Source organism: Pleuronectes platessa, chromosome 19 (assembly GCF_947347685.1).
Source record: "Pleuronectes platessa chromosome 19, fPlePla1.1, whole genome shotgun sequence".
Classification (NCBI taxonomy): domain Eukaryota; kingdom Metazoa; phylum Chordata; class Actinopteri; order Pleuronectiformes; family Pleuronectidae; genus Pleuronectes; species Pleuronectes platessa.
Genome location: NC_070644.1, coordinates 11,680,994 through 11,704,198, shown reverse-complemented (window position 1 = coordinate 11,704,198; position 23,205 = coordinate 11,680,994). Strand labels below are relative to the sequence as shown.

The window sequence follows — 23,205 nt, the reverse complement described above, 5'->3', positions numbered from 1 at the left end:
AATCAGCCAGCTTCACGTCGAGGCTCAGGGAACCTTTCGGAGGAGGCGGAGGCGGCGGCAGCGTGGACCGAGATGTTACGAGGCTTTTACAGATTTTCGAACCTCAGGTGCGGACTGTCCTTGAGACCCTGTTGAGAATTCCTTTTCTTTAGCCACTTTGCTCACATTCTGCAGCTGAAAGACCTACGCTGACACACAATAGTTCACCTCAGAGCTGCTCCAAATCAGAAGTGAAATCTGATTCAATTTGGAGGATTAGGAAAAAAGAAAATAGTGTGATGGCTCGGGTCTTTGCGGTGCCAATAAAATCATTAAATGTCCTTAACCTTCTCCTTCCACCGTCTTCTTGAAGGAAACTATCAGAGTAAAGTGTAGATTGTTGTTACCTTCCCCCCTGAAGTAAATCAGTCATACTGAGGGAACGGCTAGATTCAAGTTTGTGTAATTTGGTGCAGCGTGGTTGAAATTAGGGCCACTGTTGGACCGAGGCAGAGGTAAACGCTCTACTGAGTGCCACTCTAGTTGTGTCTGCTCCTTTGTGCAGAGGTCAAATGGTGAGACAAGATTTTTTACAGAGTGTTGTTCCTGAAGATTTGATTACCGCTGTAAAGAGAGCACAGCTTTGTGTATGTGTGTGTACCTCTGCAGATGGCTAATTAGAAGACAAGACATTTATTTATATCATTATTATGAATTTTTATTTATTCTTTATTTAACTAGGCAGGTTTATACATATATAGACTGTATATAAAGATGAACAAAATGGTAGCGACACAAAAGTGAAGCCGAAATGCCTCGATCGCCACCTGGTGGCAGGCTTCAGTATAGGTCATAAACACCTCCTTCTCCATGTTTCTGGATGAGACATGGACCAAAGTTAAAAGTCAAACACCTCAAATAAAAGTATCTTTCATTGTTAGTATAGTTCTTATCACATTGCTGTTTGTTCAGATGTACATTTTTCTGGTAAATTAGTTTTTTTATAAGTTGGTATAAAAAGAAATGTCAAAAAAGACAGTTTAAACGGATTCGCAACGGGACCTCGCTACCGTGGCTCTGTGCCCTGATCGCTACTGCACAGACTCCATATATGTAAGATGGCAGCACTTGTACCTGAGATATTTTGGCTTAATTTCTTTGTAGCTGGAAGTGGAGACCCGTCATCCATCTTTATATGTAATCTATTGGAAGGTCTCACTGTGATACAATATCTCTTCTGCCAGGGAGCTGTGGTCAACATGGATGGAAAATTATACAAAAAAAAGTTGAATATATAAAAATACAAACAGGGACAGATAACATAGAAAACACACAAAAATGTAGAGAACATATCAGAGCACAGAATAGAAAAACTGCACAGTATGGTTTAGCTGTTAGTCGAGCACAGCTGACGCATTTCACCTCAGAAGGACAAATTAACGGTAATGAGAAGACGGACTTGGCTTAATGAGTTTAGGCAGCAAACCTGCCAATAAGCCTGACTCACGGCAGACATTTTTAATTGTTAAACGCAGGTGTAACATTAATAATGACTGCATTCTGCCCAACTGCTCCAGGACCAAGTGTATGCTAATGAGTGTGCCGACCCACTTATATTACTCCCTGACACTTAAATGGAGTGGAGCCATCACTATTTATCATTATTAGTTACATCTGTGCTTTTCCTGCAGTGGTGAAATTGTGTAGATGCACACCTAGCTGTGCAATCTCTACACTTTATTAAACTGGATAATTATCTCCATAACAAACAAATCGCTGAACATGCTGGTTCCATTAGCCCATAAACCACCCCGCGTTTCAACTCATTTTTCACAGAAGACATGACGACATTTTTGGGTGTAAATAAAACAATTAATGATGGCTGAATTCCATTAAGCCGCTTCAGCTTTAGGGTCCTGGTATTGGGAATGCTCTCCGTCTCACTGCCATTACTCACTGGATGACTGAAACACCATTTGGCAGATGTGCAACATGTCAGCATCTTTATAAACTTTACTGGTTTCGTTAACTCCTTCCCATCAATTCCATCTCGTATGAGCAGCTCAGGTAAGGGATGTGTGTACATACTGCCACTAATGAAGACAATACTATTCACGTAGCCAACCCTATAATAGCTCATATTGAATGTGGTGCATATCATATACTATATTTTTATAGCACTTGCAGAAAAATAAAATGTAACACAAAGTGCTTAATTTAAAAGTACCCCATATACCCCCTAAACCCAAGAACATACACACACACAGCCCAGGTACATCCATGCATCCATGATGATACTTCACTGATTCCATTTCCTGACTGCTTGCCTGCCTGCCAAAGATGGCAAAATCTTTATGGATGATAATGGATTTTCAACATACAATAGAAGCACACATACAAAGCAAAGGCTTGATAAAGAAATACAAACACTCAGAAAAAACTGGAACTGTAGAAATGCTATCTTTGATGAATGCAATCCGGATATACTCTCTACTGTTGCAAAACCAATTTTAAACAAACATTTTAATGTGCGTCTGCAGCATAGACTGTATTTGGCTGCAGCCATGTAGCCTTATTTCTATGTTATTTTAACACTAAATCGAGAACTTCTCCATGGTTCAATCTCTAGTCCTTCCAGGTACTCAACCAATTATTTTACCAACCAAGCTTACTTCACACTGACAAACACGCACATGCACATCAAACCTCCCACACACCACAGACCCCATGTGTGAGTCCGGACTTGCCGGGGCCAAGCTAACAAACTTGTGTATTTACTCATGTTTCTTTCAGGGCCCATGTGTGTTCATTAGGATCGGTGGACACTGGGCTCCCTCCTGGAAAAACAGACCTCCCATCCTCCTCCAGTGGAACACGTGGGGCCAACTCTCCCCGTTTGAACGGGAGTCTCAGAAAAACACCAGCTCCACCGGCCAGTGTGTGATAAAACGATATCTGTTGGGATGAATACAAATGTTCCAGACGAGTTCATGCATATACATTAAAGCCCCGACTCTCCCTGTCTCCGTGTCTCTTGCTGCCCTCTGTGTGCACCATTTCAATTCAAGCCCAGTAACAATACATCTGATTATGAAAGCGAGCCAGAGCTCAGGTCTCACAGGCAAATACATATTTTTTCGGCTATTTCACAGCCAGGCATCACTGTCAGTATTCCTCCCCTGGTACGGTGTAACAATTGTTCGCAGTTTGCTCGTCCTGGTCTCCAGCGGTAACCCCGCTCTGCATCCTTCTTCTCCTTCCGTCTGTTATTTGCTCTCAGTGCTTCATGAGCATTAGCTACACGTCATTTGGAAAAATGTTCTCGGCATCGCTGATTCAGACACATTAAACCACAGTCACTACGTCTTAACCACACTGTTATTTCACAACATCTCCGTTCATTATCTTCAACCTGAAGACTCAATCGTGATAGCACTAAAGGGTAATGGTGCTGTTTTAATGGTGAGGGCTGCGGTACTTCTTCTTAGGCAGTTTGTGCCTCTCACACCTACTGCAAACATAATGAAAAGGTGACATTTGGCTCAAAACTTTGAATAGCTAAAACAATATCAATTTAGTATACAGGCACTTTGAGGGCTCTGTGTGTCACCTCAATATCAAGCTCTTCAGATTTGAAACAGCACGTGCCAACATTCAGAAACCATATTTTACCAACAACTGTGGGACAGACGACTAATTGGATTTCAGATACATCCATAATTTCCAGAGAAAACCGATCCCCTTTGCTTTGGACCATGAGGAAACTAAAGTGAGAACCATGCAGGATGATCCTTAATATTTAGAAGCTGCTTTTGTGGACAGATGCAAGCACTGAAAATCAAACTCAGAACTACTGATGATAAACGTCATTGGTGCTAATATTACACAATTTATATTTCTGAACTAGTTCATGTCTTGTCTCTCAGGAAGAGACTTTGTGGTGTTCCATAGTGAATCGGTGTCCTCTAAAACTAAGGTCAGTTGCTTCACTCATGTTTCACTCAGGGGTCTATTCTGTGACGGACACATTTTTCACCCAACATGCTGCCACCGGGTAATTGATTGTTTTTCATAATTGTAGATGTTAGACATTTAGATAGTTGCTTGTTGGACTGATGATGAATCCAATTGATTAACTGTCTGGACTCATTTAACAATTAACTAGGACTGCAAAGCCTGAAACAGAAGGACGTCAGTGTTGTCTTTGATTTTGATCTGTCCTGTCGGTCTCCTGCACTTTAGCAGCTCAGAAACAACCTTTCCCTCCGAAGGACGACACGGAAACACTTTTAACATTGTGACATTCTGTTCTCAGGCCTAACAAAGAAATCCAGTTTTGGATTATCGAAAAACGCTGCAGTATGTTGTTGTTGTTGCTATCAGTGTTTAGATCCCTTCGGATTAATAATCTGATATGGAGGTTGAAGGTCTTTGAGCTCCTCTAACCTCTGGCCTCTAAAGGAGTTGAAGTATGGAGATGCAGATTTCTGTGTAGTGAGGCAGATCATCGGATCTTGACAGCTTCAAATGACAGTTGAAGTGTTTATGTTACATAACTAACTGGTATTGGACTTTGTTGTATACAGTACGCTTATGTGTGCTCATCTTTTGATTGCATGAGCGTATATGTCTGTAAAGTCCAACTTTTCTAGCTTGAAGAGTTACACACACTTACAGAAGATGATAAATTCACTCATCATGTTCTTATTCAATCCCAACAAACAGTTTATGTGACTGCATTCAAACGGATCTGTGTGTAGCCATGTTTAGCCGAGTCCCTGTTGACTCGGTCAAGGCTGATATGAAGGTGAGGCTTTAAGGTTGAGGCCAGATTACTGTCAACTTCTACAGTGCTATCATTAAAACTTCATTTTTCTGTCGATACGGGTTAAAATTATGAAACGAACAAATTTCCTGATCTAAATTTTAATGCCCGCCTATTACTTTTTTAAGTCGTGCTCCGTTAACACAGTCCTGTCAAATAATCTAGCACTCAATTTCATTTTAATGGCCACTCACAGAATAACACTGAGACTGGAGAAGTTACGATACTCTGTGGAATTGAAGAGTCTGCATTTTCTGTAATGATAAATAAATATCTCACTTGATGGAAGGAAAAGGAGAAAAAGAGCACAATTCATAATATTCACCACTAGAGGCTGCTCTTTCCCTGTGCCAGAGGAAAGGTTAATAGTATCAGGATCAGGATAGAAGCATCAGAATATGTGTTGCCTCCTTATGTGAGGATGTATGGTTTCCTTCTGCTTTTATTCTGAAATACTCAAAATAAAAATAAGGACATAGGAACCAGACCAGAGAAAGAACTATGGGATCTTTCCAGGGGAAAATGAAAAATATTAAAACAGAAGGTGTCAGGATCCCTAAAATTCAACTTTATATTGCATTAATAATCCAATACATTGCATCCTGACAGCACCAACAAATGATTGGCTATCATGTGAGGATGTACAGTACGCAAATGCAGCTCTCAGGGTATCGGGCTGGGCACAGCGCTGGAGTTCAGGGGTGAGCTGGAGGCAGACGCGACTTTGCAGAACGTGTCAGATGGGAAGTGATTGCAGCTCCGACCGAGGTGAGAAGATTACTTATCGGCCGGGATGCCAGACGAGGAGAGTTCCAACCCCGAGGAGGGGTGGAGGAGTCGGGACGGGGGGTTGAGCGATGCCCAGTTCACCGCAGGGAAGGGAGGGACAGTGAATCAGAGTGCGAGTCTGTAGGGTTGAATCATGATCTGGAATTATGGAGGGTGGCGGGGCCTTGTGCCCTTGGTAGCCTTGGAGGTTTGCAACGGGGGGAGGGGGGGGGGGGGTGGATGTAATTGGGCCAGGAGGGGGAAAACAGCTTTGTATGAAATACAAAAGAAGGACTTGACAAAGGAAACACTTTCTTGACTGATGTCAATCTTTTACAGTGGAAAAAGAAATCATAGGGAAGTAGTCAACCTTGACCGGAGCCCTTTTCCTGCTGTTGACAGACGACGGGAAGTAGAAGAGAACAATTCATTAGATTTTCCCCACTCACCTCCAAATTGAAAACAAAATGGAAACATTATGAAAAAAAAGCTCTATGCCATGCTTCAACTACAGCTACATTCTCTAAGTTGAAAAAAAATCCCAGTTCCACCAAGGGTTTAACCGTATTTTAAATATACCATGAAACAGCAGTGAGTGGATAATAGCAGTCCTACTCATGTGGTGTGGCCTCATCCACCATCCACACAAACACGAGAGCCGGAAAAAGAACCAACAGAAAATTTGACGTATACAGCAAGACACAGCTGATTTGTAATTTCTATGGCTGCCACGCTGTTTGGATTTGTTCCTAAATGGGATAATTACTCAGCGTTAGAAAGAGATGTGTGAATCAAAAGGCAGCACACACAAATGAAAATAAAAAAACACCTTGTACAACATGGTCGGCAGTGTGGAACAAAGAGGCTGCGTAATAATTTCAAATCCTGTTCCTCCAAACACAATTTCATTTGGCTGCCATTGTACACCACCAACTACTCAATTATTTAAAGAGTTAAAACCCGATTTCCTCTCATGGTCTCTCACGGTTCCTTCTTCATTGACCCACAATATCTCTGCTCTAACCACAACCAAATGAAAAAATGTATGTTTCCAGTGACATTGCCCTGATTATTGTAGATACAGTTTATGCATAGTTTTCTGTTGAACTATGCTGAAGACAAAGCTACTTTCAGACATGCATTGAACTAATCTCCTGAAATTATCCAGAGGGGCTGTATGTGAGAACTCAAATGTCCCAGTAAGTTGCTACAGATATTTGTTGCTCCATTCCCCAAATGAAAACTGTGATTGACTGTGAGCGAGTGGGAACGTTGATGGTGTTTCTAACATGTGACAGACGAAAAACTTGAAAAAGCTGAAGGAATATAAATGTCTCAGGCTGAAAAACATTTGCCAAACACGTGGTCAAACCCACTCTAACTTGGAAACAAGATTTTAGAGCCATCGGTGATAAGTGCCGGCATAAATTTGGGTGAATCCATCTTTTAATAATAAAAGGAAGGGAATGAGATTTCAAACGGCACACATTTATATTACTGATTGAATTAATGCATGTGAATGATATCGCTGTATCAAATTATTTCTGAATTAAACATTTAATGTGCGCCATCACCTAATCAATCCAACCCCGCTTCGCTCCCAGTTATTTCTTCGCCCTTTGCCCTTGAGAGCAATCCAGCAATTTGTAGGCCTGCACAGATTTATGAGGTTTGGGGTGCGCCTCCGATCCAATCGCGTGCAATATGTTTAATAGCTGTAATATTTGTTATTTGAGTAAACGTTGGGTGCGGAAGGGGACGTGTCAGACGAGTCATAACCAAGATAAAGCACCCGCTGTCCCCCAGGACACAGGCCCCAGATGCATAGTTAAAGAGTTATTAAAGGCCGGAATAAAAAAAAAAAAAAATCAGGGTAATGCTCAGTGCAATAAAACAATCAGAGATGTTTACCTCGAGACCGGTGCTACAGTCTCTCATTACAGCTGCAGCCACAGCCTCGGCTGATGAATGATTCCACTGAGAGGAGGAGATCTGGTGACTTTTCATGGCCAATATTGATTAGGCCTGGGAGGGGATGCTGTCAATGAAACGGCCTCTGATATAGAGCGCGCCACAGCGTTTGTGGTGTGCATGCAAATTGGCGTCTGAGGGTCTGATTTAGCCATCAAAGTTTGGAGAAAATTAAAATACGCCTCGGTGCGTGGGAGTGTTAAGCCTGCTCCTTTTTTCTTTTTTTCTTTTGTAGAATATGACATTACTCTTTGCTTTTGTCTCCGTCTCCCCTTCAGACACACAAAACCACTCAACCTCACGTCTTCTCCCCCGGGTCGCGCCTACAATCGGAACACGCGTGTGCACGGACTCTTTCTTCTCTGTTGGCCTGCCTTAGGAAATTGCGGAAATGAGCTGTGGTGGCCAGAAGCATTACCCTAGAGATGAGGCTTTGGTAATGCGGAGCGAGGGGTCACGCAGGCGAGCAAGCTGTGGACCTGATTAGAGCCACTGCTTTTCTACTTTTTTAATATTCCACTTGCACTTTATTCCCACTTTCCCTGCTCTCCCCCTGAATGTGTCCTTACAACTCCTGTCTCTCTCGATCTCCCCCTCTACTCCACCTCTCTCTGTCACCCTTCAACTCTCACCCACTCGCAGACTCAACTGCGTTACGAGGAGCCAAGTTAAAAACTCTCTTCCTGACAGACTCTCATGCCATCACCTCGAGAGCAGAGCGGCTCTTGTGAAAATCCGACAGAGGGGAATACAACAGGTTATTTTTTCATGAGGCAGAACAATTTGAAAATCTTCCACTTAAAAAAAAAAAACAAGCCAGCAGGCGAAGGACATAGGACTATTCAATATTTGTATTTTTTGTCGAGACGGTAGAGCAAACTGCCTCTTGGAAATTTGGACTATTAAAAATGTTGTTTTTGATAAAGAAAATTTACAACAAGGGGGAATAAGTAAATTAGAAAAACTTTCTTGCTCTGAAACTAACAGAAGACCTTGACCCACGTGTATGGTTTACTTATGCACGTGTGTGTGTGTGTGTGTTCGTGTGTCTGTGTGTGTGTGTGTCAGTATCGACTGTGTGCATCCATCCTTCATTTACCCAAACAGGGCTGCCTCGTGCTGGGTTCAGACGACAACATATTTCATTCTGTTAAAATGGTAATAGTCTCAGATTAGGGGATTATATACTGTACGATGAGCAATTTGGAGAGGTTGATGTCACTGGAAAGATGCTTGGAAAGAGGCGTTTAAATAGGCGTGTCCGATACTGGCTGTCCTGTAGTAGAACAAATCTTTCTTCTTTCTTCCTTTTCAGAGCTCCAACAACAACAATCATTCCTTTCTCCTCTGTCAGTGGTTTAGGAGTTAGAGCGGGTCGTCCACTAACCAGAAGGTCAGTGGTTTGATCCTCAGGTCCTTCCACCTGAATGCCAACGTGTTCTCGGGCAAGATATTGAACATCGAATTGCCCCCACTGGCTGTTGTGGCGCTATATGAATGTGTGTGGGAATCTCTTCCGGCAGAGCACTGTCAGCTTTGCTCCTATTGGTCGATGTCACAGAGGGGACGAACAAATCAAACACGCTAGCCTCTCTGTTAGGACGTCCCGAGGTGTCCCAGAGGCGGCGTCGGTTGTCATCCATTACGACACACTCTACGAGATAAAACAGCCTTTTGTTGGGCCCAAAGTCAATTGATCGTTTTCAATCCACATGACGCCCCTTGGTCTTCTGCTGCGTTGGGCTACAATCAGGAGCTGACATTGTGTTGTCCGACCCCGGCGTTTGAAGACTTGGTTGATTTTCTGCCGTCCCGATGCATAAACGATACACAAAGGACATTTGAGAGTCTCATCACAATTTTTTCCCCCAGTCCTTGTGTTTGATCTGCAGTAATGGTCCAAGACAGAGAGGCAGCCTTTGTATTCTTTTATTTTACAATGTAATTATAGAGGGACATGACTGACATGAAGGCATAATTACATGTTCCTGTGTTATCTGCTTTTCTGTCCATCAACATGATAAGACTAAGTGAAGCGGAGCAGATTTTTTTCTTTTTCTTTACTCGTGCCTTCTTGAAAGGCAGGAACTGGGAGACACATCACAGGAGTGGTAATTAACTGCTCCGTACCGTGGCTTTGCCGAGGTGAGAGTGGGCGAATACGCAGCCTGGCAAACTTCATACAAGTCGAATAAAACTTAAAAGAAATGTCTCAGAAGTGCCATCTATTTATTAATTGATATCGATGAATAATTCATGAGTGCTGAATTTACAGCACGAGTCAACAATCTCGGAAAAGAAGGGCAGGACGATTGAGGAGGAAGGGATGGAGAAGAGTGAAGACGGAGAGTTGTCCGGAGGGGATAGGAAATCACGAGTGGTGCCTCCCTGCAGTTCACCTCCGCATTAGTGGTTCATTAATCAATACTAAAAACTTTGAGCCACTAAATCAGGATTTGGACTTGGACCACAAATTACTACATGCTGCTTTTTTTTCTCCTCTTTTGCACGAAGGTAGGACATTGAAGCCATTTTGGAGGATTGGCATTGTTAGCTATACCCACTGTGAGGCAACTCCATCACTTTTCCAGGACAACGATTTGATGCATATTCTTGTTTTTCACCCTCCAGTACACTATTGATTCTCCGGCTGCTGCACATGCAAGTTATTTTATCTGGACTGCACCAGGGGCGCCACCAGCTATGAGCTAATTGATCTCACAAAAATCCTTGTCTTTGTTTCGAGTTGATCCTAAAGTGTAATTTATGTGAAATAAAAAATGTGTAACTCGGGAAAAAATGGTCTGAGTAGCTCGGGGTTGATTTAACAGAAAGACATGCACAAGATAAATGAAGTATCCTGTCAATTTTTCTGTGTAATGGCAAAGTCTTGGAGAGGACAAATGAAGAGGCGGTCTAATCAATACGGGGAAGAAAAAAACGAATTAGCACTTTAGTTGGACAAGGATAAGTGAAACTGCAGAGTCTGCTGTACCACGGGAAGCAAACACAAAACAAGAATTGACCCCTGATACTTAATTTCTGCCCATACACCAAGCTGAAATATTAAAAAAGCTCTTCATTAATTATCATTTAATGAAAACAAGCTTTTCTCCTAGCGGTTGTTGTCCTTCCTCCCCTTCTCTCCTCCTCCTCCTCTCCGCCTGTCTCTCTGCGTTTCCTGGACAGCTGAATTACTGTAAGTGACAATGACTGAAAACCTTGTCAACAATGGCGATCTCCAATATCTTTAATGTATCCTGGCGCACGTCCAACGGTCACCGCATGGTCAAAGACAGAATACTGAACTGGAACAATACGCTGAAACACTAGTGCGGAAGAAACAGCAGCGATTTGGAGAACACTTCAGAACCCCCCCCCCCGTCTCACCACAGGGAGTAATAGAGCTAGTTGTAAAATTGCACTGTGTACAGGACGTACTCCTATAATTGCCTTTCTGAATGAGGTCCAGGAAGGAAGTGCGCTCTTGCACAGTGGGGCATTTATGGTCTCACCACTACTTACTAATTTACATTATGACACTGGTCTTTATGTACAAGTAGGGGAAGTTGAGGACCGATAACATTATACACAAAATGGTAAACACATCCTACCTTATGCTTAGGAGGAAATAGAGATCATTTTTTCAAATGTATTTCTGCCTTAATGGTTCGTCTACTTTAACAGAACTTGACATATCATTCAACTTATTTTTATATGGCTACATTGACCAAGAGGAAAAGCTTTTTTTCAAATGTCCAAGCAGGCATGTGAACCCTTCTTCTTTATAAAAACACTGAGTAGGTTTGAAAGGATGGAAGCCATTTAGGAATGTCTAAAATTCCCCAAAACTCAATTTTCTCGAGCCTGGGATATTAAGACAACATAATCCATAAATCTCCCGAACAGAGTTGTCGAACACACACAACTCAACAAGAAAAGGATTTGGTTCCATTCAGTCTCTTTTAATGACTGTTCAAGGAAAAATCAAATACCTTGAGGCCTGGGGCTCGCATTAAACGTTAGGTGACAAATTGTGCCAAGTCGACAGTAGCTACAGGTACAGAAGTAGGTTGCTTGGTTGAATGGCGATGGATTCCATATATAATTATACTTTTAAATATTAAAGTATTAATATTCATAAATACAATTAAAAGTATGAAATACAAAAAAATTCAAATTACCACTCTTTTAACCAGTGCAGATTCAGTGTACATTTGTTTTACTTCCTGGGTCATACCAAGTCGCTGTGACCTTTGACCACTGAAATCAAATCAGTTAATCTTTTCATCCGAATGACAACTCTAGAGGAAGACTTGAGATATGTTGAAGAGGCCAAAAACAGTGCGAGGCCACCATGAGATTGACCTCCGACCACCCAAATCTCTTAATCCGTGAGTCTAAGTGAACATTTGTGCCGGGATTCTCTCGAGGCGTTCTTAAGATAACGTGTCCACAAAACAAAGTCAGAGCAACCTTGACCTTTGACAGCCAAAATCAGTTCATCCTCCAAAGTTGAAGAAAGTTCCTTAAAGGTTCAGTGTGTAAGATTTAGTGACATCCAGTGGTGAAGGTGCATGTTGCAGCTGAATAACCACAACCTCACCCTCACCTTTCACACATGAAAGAGAACCTGTGGAAACCTTCTGTTGTCATAAAAACTCAAAAAGTGTTTAGTTTGTCCAGTTTGGGCCACTGTAAAAAACATGGCTGCCTCTGTAGAGAGGACGAGCTCCTGATGGGAATATAAAGTATGTCTTCTCGGGTAAAGAAAACCGCCATTTGTATAATTTCGATAATTAGTGAAAACATCATTAGGGTAATTTTATCCTTATTTATTCCTTTCACCGAAATCTCCTACACTGAACCCTTAAGGCCTTCTTCAGATATCCGGTTCACCACGGGACAATATTTTCTGTTGTTATAATGGGTGGGATTTGGGTGTTGGGTGATTTGACGCAACGCAGGACAGAATTATCCGATATTTTTAGTGTCCGTGTGCAGACTTGACCTTCTTTGAGCTGCGTGTCCTTTGCAACACGACCTGCGTGCGTGTATTTTCCTTGCGTAGCTTCACACAACCTGTGTGTGATGTCGCAGAAACGCCACACAGTCAAACATGCTCAAGGAGCCTCAGCAATAAACTGCTATCTTACACTGTTTTGCTCTTTTGCATTTTCTCCCGCTCCTTCCAAGTGTAACGCTCCCTAACTTTTGCTCAGGTCTGCTCTTTTTTGATTTAGCCTTTTCTCTTTTCATTTATTTCCCTATTCATTTTCCTGCACAACCCTTATCGCTGCCTCCACCACCCCTCTCCCTCTCCCTCCCTCTCTCTCTCTCTCTCCAGTCAAACAGCAGGCAGTCAGCAATAAGCCTCACTGACATTAGCTGATATTAGGCCAGGTCTATTAGGTCCTGCCTTGCCATGTGAGTTATTGAGCAGAGAGCGACTGCCTCGGGAATGATCACACTCGCGCATGCATATGTGCAGTCACACAGGCAAACGCGTACGCACACAAAGGTAAACACAAATGTTTCAACACACACACAGACACACAGGCGTGCAGAGCCTTTGCAATCTGCCAAACGTGCACACCTTATGTCTTCTAAGGCACAAAGATGAAGGAACCGCTGAGGCTTTACGAGCATCCACTTACACACGCCTCCCTCCTGCTGAATTCCCTCTGCTAAGTCATCACTGTGTGAGCAACAGGGAGACTTTCCAGGGAGTCAGCTGTTTGAGTTCACTGTTAACACAGGTGGAAACTAAGCCTGCAAATTAAATGATCACATGTGCGCTTAGCACTCGATCATTTTAGTTAAATTTGACATAAGAAGAGAAAATCAAGATTTTTCTTTTATATAAAAAAAAAAAAAATACATTGTTTACATTTGATCCGGTCCGTTTTGTTTTCACACTGTAACTTAGGGAACACACTAAAGACTTTTGTACGACATACACACGTCTTGTCGTTATCACCCACATGTGCTGCATCTACTTTTACGTGACATCGTTTGGATTGAGGACAAATGTTGTCAATTTTGCGGGTAGTGCTCTTTTCGTTTTCCATTTCCTCTTCCAATGTTTTATGCTGTATCAACTTCCTGCAATTGGTCTGAAAGTTTGAACTATCAAAATAAAATGCTTTCAGGAACCATGGTTCAGTTTGATCCGAACAGAGACCAACAAATAAAGCCCTTTGTAGAAGTTCAGTTTATAACAAATATATACAAATCTATATCTATGTAGCAGAGGCTGTTCTAAGCATTATTTTTAGATCTGTTATGAACATACATTCCATATCTGCACATCCAATCTGTAACAGTGTCTTCTTAAAAAAATAAAAAAAACCTGCATACATAAAGATATATTAACTATATATATATAACTTTTGCAGGTTGAGTCAGCCTAGTGATCTGATGCCCACACATAAGATGGTGGAGTGACTTTTTAAACTACACCCACTGCATTCAATTAGCAAATATACTGTCTCTATGCTCAGTGTTCCATGATGCTGGAAACATTACACTGCCATATTTAATCATGAAAAGGCAACTGTAAACACTCTAAACACTTCAGAATATTGTTATAGTATATAGTTAATAGTTATTAAATATGTCTTTGAACAGATCTAATAAAACAGAATATCAAAGCTACCCAGAAACACACAAACACTCAAGTCTTGTGTGAGCGCACAAGCCGGCCCCACACACCCACAGACATGAGCGTGAGACTAAAAAGGGGGAGCGGGCTTATTCTAGGAAGTGAATTAAGAAGCTTCTCATCAACCTTGAGCAGCTTAACCCTTGACCTCTCCGGTCACTGTCTCATGGTTACTCATTATGTGGGAAGGAATTGCCTGATGCCATTTGTTGACTCAACTCCTCGGTAGTAGCCGGTGGGAGTGCACCGAGGAGATAATTACTGGAAATTACGGAGAAACATGGAAATGTGGCTGTGTTTGTGCCCGGGAGCCTCGCGAGCTGCCAGATCCACAAATTATTCATGTTGTGTTGTCGTCTTAGTCTGAGGTGAGCTGTGATGAGGAGTAAGTAGATTTGTCTTTTGAGGCAATTTTGTCTCTTTTCTTCTCGACTGGATCTTTTGGGTAGCGGCGGCGGCGTTGCCTTCACAGAGCAGGTGAAACTTATAACGTCCATTTGCAAGTTAGCGCTAAAACAAGGGAAGGGAAATACTCAGGACAGAGTGGCTGCCTTTCAAAAAGTGAACAAATAAGCTTGATTCGGACAAGATCAGTTTCTCAAGGTGACGAGTAGATGCATTCAAATTGACTTCAATCATTTATCTTGATGGATTTTAAATTTTAAAGAGGACAAATTCGACTGCCATGTTGTTTTGCATAATTGTTACGTGATTTTTCTATCACGACAACAATGAGATTATCCTTGTTATCAGTCTTTGGATCCAGGATCGGTCTCTTCCATTGAAGCTGGTCTCAGGTCTCTACTGTGCTGAATCCTGGAGTGTGTCCAAGCACACACACCATCAGCCCTGACCGTGTGGTGACTGCTGGGAAGAGTGTGTTTTTTTCAGGTGAGACAAAGTGTGAAGTGCGGGGAGAGATGATACGGAGCGCTGCTCTCTCCGGCCGCCGCTGCTCGTTAGGTGCTGGTGCATCACGCTGCTGTCAGTGATTGTAATTTCCCCCCCCCTCGTCCGGTCCACCACATCTTGGCCCGGGCTCCCTTTTATTCTTTTTTTTTAACGTGATTTATGAACGGTGGCTTCAGGTGGGTTTTCCAAGGGGACCGTTTCAGACGAGGTCCACGGATCTTTACTCTGAGTAGTTTAAAGGTTGAACTTTGCCTGACCTGTGTGCAGTAGGTAATTTATAAAGGGGGGGGGGGACTCTACGGAGGAATAAGTGTTATTTAGCCTCTGATGTGAAAATGATACAAACAAGCTGACAGTATTTAAAAATAAATAACTACATATCCATTCTCTGTCGGCTGGATTCTACTTTCCTATCTCTACATAGCAGCATCACAATTACACTGCAATGGCACCGTTCTCAGCTGTAACATTCAGCTTAGCACGGGCAACTTTATCACTCATATGCATGCATGTGTTAGTCTGTAATTTCATTACAGCAATTTACAAATCTCATTCCCCCCCGGTCACTTCAAACGAGCTGTCCGAAGTGAGATCCATTTATAACCATACACACAACGCAGTCATAAATCACAGGTAATATTTCACGATAAAACACAACCTGTGAAGCTGCGACTTCAATCACGTGATTTATCTCAATTAACTAGTATTTCACTTTGAGCTGCTAATAGGGTGGTGTGACGCAGTGAGTGAGGAGGTGAGAGAAAGAGAGGGAGGCAGGGTTGTGCGATGAGACTTGAATCTACATATCCATGAGAGAGCATGGAGGAAGATGGACAGAAAGACGAGCTTAAAAAAAAAAAAAGAAGAGTATATACGGTTAGGCAGAGTGTATGTACAGACAATTAAATAAAATCTTAAGAGACCAAGTCACTCTGAAGGCAGAGCCATTGCTCTTCAAACAAAGAACACTGTGGATTTGGTAAGAGGAACGAGTACTTCCAGTGGGAGGACGTACGGTAACACATATGTTTAATTAGCGGCACAGGGAGTAAGTGTTATACTCCTGTGTGCTTAGCTTGTCTGGTTAGACTCACACTGATGAACGACCTTAGAAAAAAACTTTCAAATATATTTTATCAAGCTCATAAAACAAAGATGGAAGCACGATGGGGATGCATACAAAGCACCTGCCGGCGAACGATAAACACCGCTTTTTTTTTTACCCTCTAATTTATTGCTGAGTTCAGTCACGGATTCTCTCTTCTTTCCTTTTTTTTTGTGGGTTTGCTTCATATCGCCTACTCTCTCCAATAACTGCTGAACTGTGTACAGTGGGCCGGGTTATATAAATGCTTTTTGCGCTTCGTTTCAGATGCATTCTGCACCAGGAGACATGTGTGTTATTTATCCCAAAAAGGCACACCAGCCTGGAAGTGCACTTTGCCTGTCATCTGCACGTAATCAGCCGATCGCTCCGACTGCAGGGGACTTGATATATACAGCTGAGTGTGCATCGCCCCATTAGTACGGATGCTTTTCGAGCTTCTAGGAGCCGGTGGCAAATTGCACCGGTGAAGTAAAATGAAGGGGAGGCAGGAGGGAGACAATTTTGTTGTTCTGTGTTTTACAGAAATCTCACAGCAGAATAATAAATGTAGCAGCACTGATTTAATTTCTTCCCTTCAGTTTATTTTCCTTTTCTCTAGTGTGGGATAGTTGGTGCAGGTAAAAGGTCTGTGGTAAAGACAGATCCTCTCCCCCACAGAAAACACTGCTCCTGAGTCAGACGATACTTCTGCATCATGATATTGCAATGGCCGTCATTTGCATTATGCATATTGGCAAGTCTGGCATGGCCCCAAACAAAGCCAGGTAGAGCAAAATCCAACACTGGCATTTCTTACATGTGCGGGACGCGGTTGACCAATCAGAGCAGATTGGGCCAGCTGGCCAATCAGGACATATTGGGCCAGCTGGCCAATCAGAGCAGATTGGGCGGTGGGCCTTAAAGAGACTGGAAATTAAAGTGTTTCAGATAGAGGCTGAAAGGAGGTGCAGCAGCAATGGACAGCAGGAAATCCATCCATCCATCCATCCCTCCATTCTTCAAACCAACCATCCATTATCTTCTCTATATCCCAGCTTGGGAGCAGCCTGCCTAGAAGGGTATTCCAGACATCCTTCTTCTCCCCAGCAACATGTCCATCTCTTCCTGGGGGTTCCCGAGGTCTTCCCAGGCCAGATAGGATATGTAAGCCCTCCAGTTCTGGATCTACCCCTGGGCGTCCTCCAGGTTGTTCTTGTCCAGTAAGCCTCCAATGAAAGGCACCCAGGAGGCATCCTGATTAGATGCCTGAACCACCTCAACTCTGCCCTTTTGATGTGAAGGAAATGTTCCCTGTGGATGTCAGAATTCATCAGCCTGTCTCTCAGGCTGAGCCCCGCCACTTGAAGGAGAGAAGTCCTTTTGCCATTTGTGTTCAAGGTCTCGCTATTTCGGTCACTACTGTACCAGGGAAGTGAATCGTTTTCTAAACATTAAAGCATGTAAATCTTTTCAAGTAATAAATCAAACTTATGAACCTGAATATGAGTCTAACATTTCTCCTTTAAAAATATGAACGACCACAAAACCAGAGGCCAAACAACAGCTGGCCGGAGAACTATGACCTTAAGGTCATTACAATTCAACTTATTGTTTAGTGAGATACCTTTTTAATTAGATATTTATTTAGTGCATGTGACTGCAGTTCCCTTGACACTGCAGGGAGACTCCATCTTTTACAGATCTCTCTGTAAAGATTATTAGCTCTATTGCAATTTTATGAGACGTCCTGCAGACAACCAAACACATTTAGTCAGAGTTGAATTGTGGCTTTAGTAAATGGTTTGCAATCTTGTTATTTAGTTTATGAGTGCTTCTTTTTGCAGCATCACAGTTGTTTGAATTCCTTTATTCTTTCCGGATTTAAGAACAATCCAACCACTGGACTGATTTATTTTAAGAGTTGTGATATACTGGACCACTGACAGTGAGATATGACAGTCAAAACATATAGGGGCTGCTTCCAGAAGTGATGGATGATGACAGAGTGTGAATGGGATTAGAGAGATCCTTCACTCCTGCGGGTCCGGACAAATCTCAAGTAAATCCAGGCTGGACAGAGGTGAGTCAATCACTAAGTGTTGGAAATGGAAAAAAAGTGAATGCACATATGACTGGCTTTACTTTCTTTGACTGGCTGTTGTAGAGGCGAACATTTTGAAGCATTTGATATCCACATAATACAAAGTTTGACCAACTCTGGCCTCATCACTCTGACATGCTTTCAAAAGATGCTACTTCCTGTATATCTAGTGTTGAAATCAGTAGGAGTGGAACATGTTTGTGTGTAAACAATAAAACGTTCTTATTCACGTCCTGTCGTCTTCACTCACATCTTTAATTGCTTGTCTAGCGAGTCTCGGGGCTGCCACAGTGTTTGACTATAGTTCAATCCTGTTGTGTGTATAAATCCACCGGAGCCCCGGCTTGGGTGTTAATCCCACTACCGGCCGCAGTTACCCAGTGTGTGGAGCTGGAGTCTGGAGACAGGAGACCCACTGTGATCCCTGCTGCTTAAGGGCAAACGGAGGAAGTCTGCTTTCCCTGGTTTTAAAATCCTCAAGCCGTGCCTTTGTTTTATCCGTCAAACGGTGCCCTGTTCGGTGTATTAGACCAACTCCCCAACTGGTTTAGCCACTTGAACCTTTTGGGGAAATTATGCTGTCAAATGAGTTCTTGTCCAATATTAGACGTGTCGGTCATTCCTATGACTTCACTTTAGGCTTATGTGCTCTGCCAAAGGGTTATGTCTGGCCTACTTGAGATGGACCAGTGTTTATTGGACATCTTTTAAAACAGGATTCACTCTAGTCAATTACATGCAGTGACCAGACCCTTCCTACTTTGGCAGTTGAGGTCATCCACCTCCTGAAGGCACCTCCTAGGTCAGACCATTGACTACTAATGTATTATCTAAATCAATACATTATGTAGTTTTGACTAATGTTTCATGAAAGACATAGTCTGTCCGAAGTCACTCACTAATCAATATACAGTCCACTTTATGGAATTTCACATTTTAGAGCACTGTGTGAATGTTTATTTATGTTCAACACATCATTCAATGTGCTTTTCGCCTGAAAGTAATAATACTGAGAGTATAATAAACCCTTCAAATCTATTGTGGGATTTTCCACTGGCCGACATGTTGACATGGTTTTTTAGCCGATAAGGTCACTTTATAGTCCTCTATGAAGAAGTCCCTATATAGTGAAGTACAAACATTACATGCTGACACGTAGGCATTGAATTATGTATAATTACAGGGCCTGCATAATAGTAAATTATATTATTCTAGAAGAATATATATATGTACAAATTGATTATTCCCAAAGCAATCTACATGTTTTAAAAAAAAATCTGTCTATATTGAATATAAACAATTCTATGATCATTTACCAAATTCATAAGAGGAAATCAATTTGCTTTGAGTCTATAGGAGGTGTACACAGTATGAAGTCTGCCCCTTATACTGTAGAAATCCTTCTTTCATGTAATATGTTTTACAAGTCACCTGATGCAGACGGATCATAGGGCCAAGCTAGAGTATTGTGGCCTATTGGGCCAAGAAGATGAAAAGCATACTGTGGTTACTTGAAAGAAAAGAAAATGTGTCGATGTGTGTAGTGCATGTGTGTGTGTCTGTGAAAAAGAAAGTCAGGGAATGAAAGACAGGCAAAGATAAAGAAAGATATACATTGAGCGTGTTATTCTGCGTGCACTGTATTTGCTCATAGATAGACCCTCATCATCTCACTGTGATTACACGAGCAATCCGCTACAAACAGAGTGGGACTTATCAGAGCGAGCCAGGTTTTCAAAAGGCTGACAGTTTAGGGAGAACTGCCATGGGATACGTCTCAAGCCTCACTCAATCATCACCCTCTCATCCCCCCTTCTCACTCTCTCTCTCTCTCTCTCATCTACACACACACACCTGCACAAACACAGATGCAGCATCCCAACGGCAAAATACCTAAGAACTGCTTCTCAGAGCTGCTCGGGTGAGATCTGGAGCCGTTATATCTCTCCTGCAAACCCCAAAACTGATAAAAGACAGATCTACTCCGGATGATTTTTCTTCGGAGACGTGAACAGACAAGATGAGAAACAACAGGTATCGTGGGAAGAATGCGCCTGTAATCTTCACCTGTGGATGTAAATAATAAAACGAGACTGTTCAAAATAGAGAGAACGGGGGAATGAAAGAATCAGGGACAAGATGACGGAGGAGAGTAAATAAAACCACGTATTCCTCAGCAACGCACAATGAGAGAAACAATATATAGTGTAAACGTGTAAACCAGTTACCTGAAGGTCATCTGGAATATCTGTCCCAGGTTGACCTGCTGGGTTTTGTTGTTGTATCCATGCAGCATCTCTCCAAACAGGGTGTCATTGAAGTGGACATCCTGCCTCGGGCATCTCGGCCCCTCACAGTTTTCAGACTGCAGGAGGCAGGAGCGACCATCCCCCGCAAGTTTGTACTCCTGCACACACCTAAGCGTACGGGGGGGAGCTGTCAGTACAAAGCGTAATGCATGTGAAAATATTTAGACTTGAGGTGAACGGATACGTGCTATATGTATCGTTGCTGACAAGATGCCAGATACTGCAAGATTAATTTTGGCATAAAGGTTGGTGATAAAGCTAAATGAAAAAAGCAAGAGATCTGACAGTGTTTGAATCTAAATAAAGATTAAAGACCACTGTAATATACAGATAGGAAAAAGTACTATGAATCAAAACGGTATCTCAGCACTTCTCTTTCAAACCTGTCGACTAAAAATATGAATTTAATATAAAACTAAACTGCAAAATCAAATACATTTTGTAGCAAAAGTAATTGTGACTGTATTAAGTTTTCTACTAATACATATTGCAATATTGGGCAAGTTACAAACATTCAAACAATAATAATACAAATACAAGGAAGATTTAATAAAATGAGAATACAACTATGGAACACTAGCAGATAAACAATATTAATCTAAACAAATAATTAGATTTGGTCAGTGTAATTATGGGCCAGTCTAAATAATTTGTAAAATCTTTCATGAATAGAAAAGTTTGAAGAAGGGATTTAAAAGAAACTAAATAATTAATCTAAGTGGGAAGGGAATTCTTTAAAGTGGGGGCTCTAAAAGAGAAAGCTTAGTCACCGCTGGTTGAATGCATCAGTAAAATGTTCAGACATTTGTCTTCTGCCAAAATATCGGATCTCGCTGTATTTGTATGCATCAAGTGTGCGTGATTGTACCTTCTAATAGCTATGTTTGGTTTGGCATTCAAAGAAGTCACTTAAGGTTAAGCAAAAAAAAAAAAACTGAGGATGGAAAAAGGTCACATTGACTTCAGACACGTTAATTAACATTAAATCATCATTTCATCCATAGATGTAATATATATATATATTTCCATCAAGCTTTGCACAACAGTATATTTGCAGCTGATGATATATTGGTAGAGACTGTGGATGTGAGCACTTAGCTGGAGACATTTCCGATAGGCCAGTGCTCCGAGGAGCATAATCAGTCAGAGAGTATCATAACTCCTCCATTTAATTGCACAATCATCAATAATCAACCTCTCAAGGTTGATTATCTGTTGCAAAGAGGAAGGCAAAGCCGTTTTCCCTCTCAATAAAAAAACAGTTTACCAACTACAGATCGAGACCAGCCATTCCAGGAAATGCACTGCATTAGTTTTACCTATCAATTTTTAGAGTCTATTTTTAACAAGACTTTATGCAAACACTGGACTAATCAATGAAGGAATCAATCATGGCCTGATGTGTGCTATTGTGCATGTACCCTTATCCGAAAGTGAGTCCAGTCAATTATACTGAAGACGTCAAGCAGAGTGGACATTGCAGCAAATTGTATTTTGATATCCGCCTGTTCACTGGCAGTGTTTGATAAACTAAAGCTCTGGGGAACAGAATCTTACCATCCGACGCTGTGGACCTGACACATCTCAAGGAGATTTAGGACATCGTCCACCTGTCAGTCCGCCCCACTTATAAGTTTCCAGTTGCCATTGAGAAAAAATTTGCCTTGAGCGGCACACAAATGAGCAAGTGTAGTTTCTTTATGTGAGCACTGGGCCCACAATGGAATATGGATTCAGCAACTTTCACAACAAATTGAGTCACATTGATTATAGTGTGACTCAATTTGTTTTCATTAACAGCTAATCAACAGAAATGGACAAGAATCAGCCAACTACAGGCTTTAGGTATTAATGTAGTGAAAGGCAACAGATCTTAAAACTAGAATTACTGCTGTGTGGTTGTGCGTTTGCTTTTTTTCTCCCACAAACTCAAATGATCATCACTTGAACCACTGTAATTTAATCAGTGTTCTAATGAGTTTTTGAGTCCAAGTGACAACTGGTCAAAATAAGGTAAACTCAACATATGAGGCCAAAATGTAATTTTACAATCAAATTCTAATCTGTGAGTCATCTATGTGAAGATTTGTACCAAATTTGAAAAGATTCCCTTGAGGTGTTCCAAAGGATTTCATATTCAAAAGACTAAAATCATGATTTGCAGTGTCACAATGACCTTGACCTTTGACCATCAAAATCGAATCAGTTCATCCTTGAGTCTAAATGAAGAAGTTGTTAACTATACCAAATTCGAAAAAATCCCTCAAGGAATTGTTGTAGATATCTTGTTCAGCTGACTAAGTCAGACGGACGCATGTACAACCCGAGAACTCCGCTCCACTGGCTGCTGCCGGCACAGCGGCATAAAAAACATGACACGTACAGCCTGAACCCACTGATCCACACAACCTTGCGTCCAGGAGTTGAATGGCAGAGGTGATATAATGGTGTCAAACATTAAAAACCTGGTAAATCCTCGAATACCATGGAGGAACATTCTTCGCGGTCAGCTGCATAGCCTTTCACAGCCACAGAATAACCTTTCCTAAAAGGAAACCTTCAACGTGGTATTTGATATGATCTACTTCT

The 23,205-nt window shown here is 41.8% G+C and overlaps 1 protein-coding gene across 1 annotated transcript in view; it reads right to left on the bottom strand.

The window, feature by feature from the left end:
- The window catches only part of LOC128424966 (astrotactin-2-like), a 245,322-nt gene that overhangs the window by 59,816 nt on the left and 162,301 nt on the right, over positions 1-23,205 (bottom strand). Inside the window, 1 exon segment of the mRNA XM_053411420.1 lies at positions 20,536-20,724. Coding sequence (XP_053267395.1) covers positions 20,536-20,724 — 189 coding nt within the window.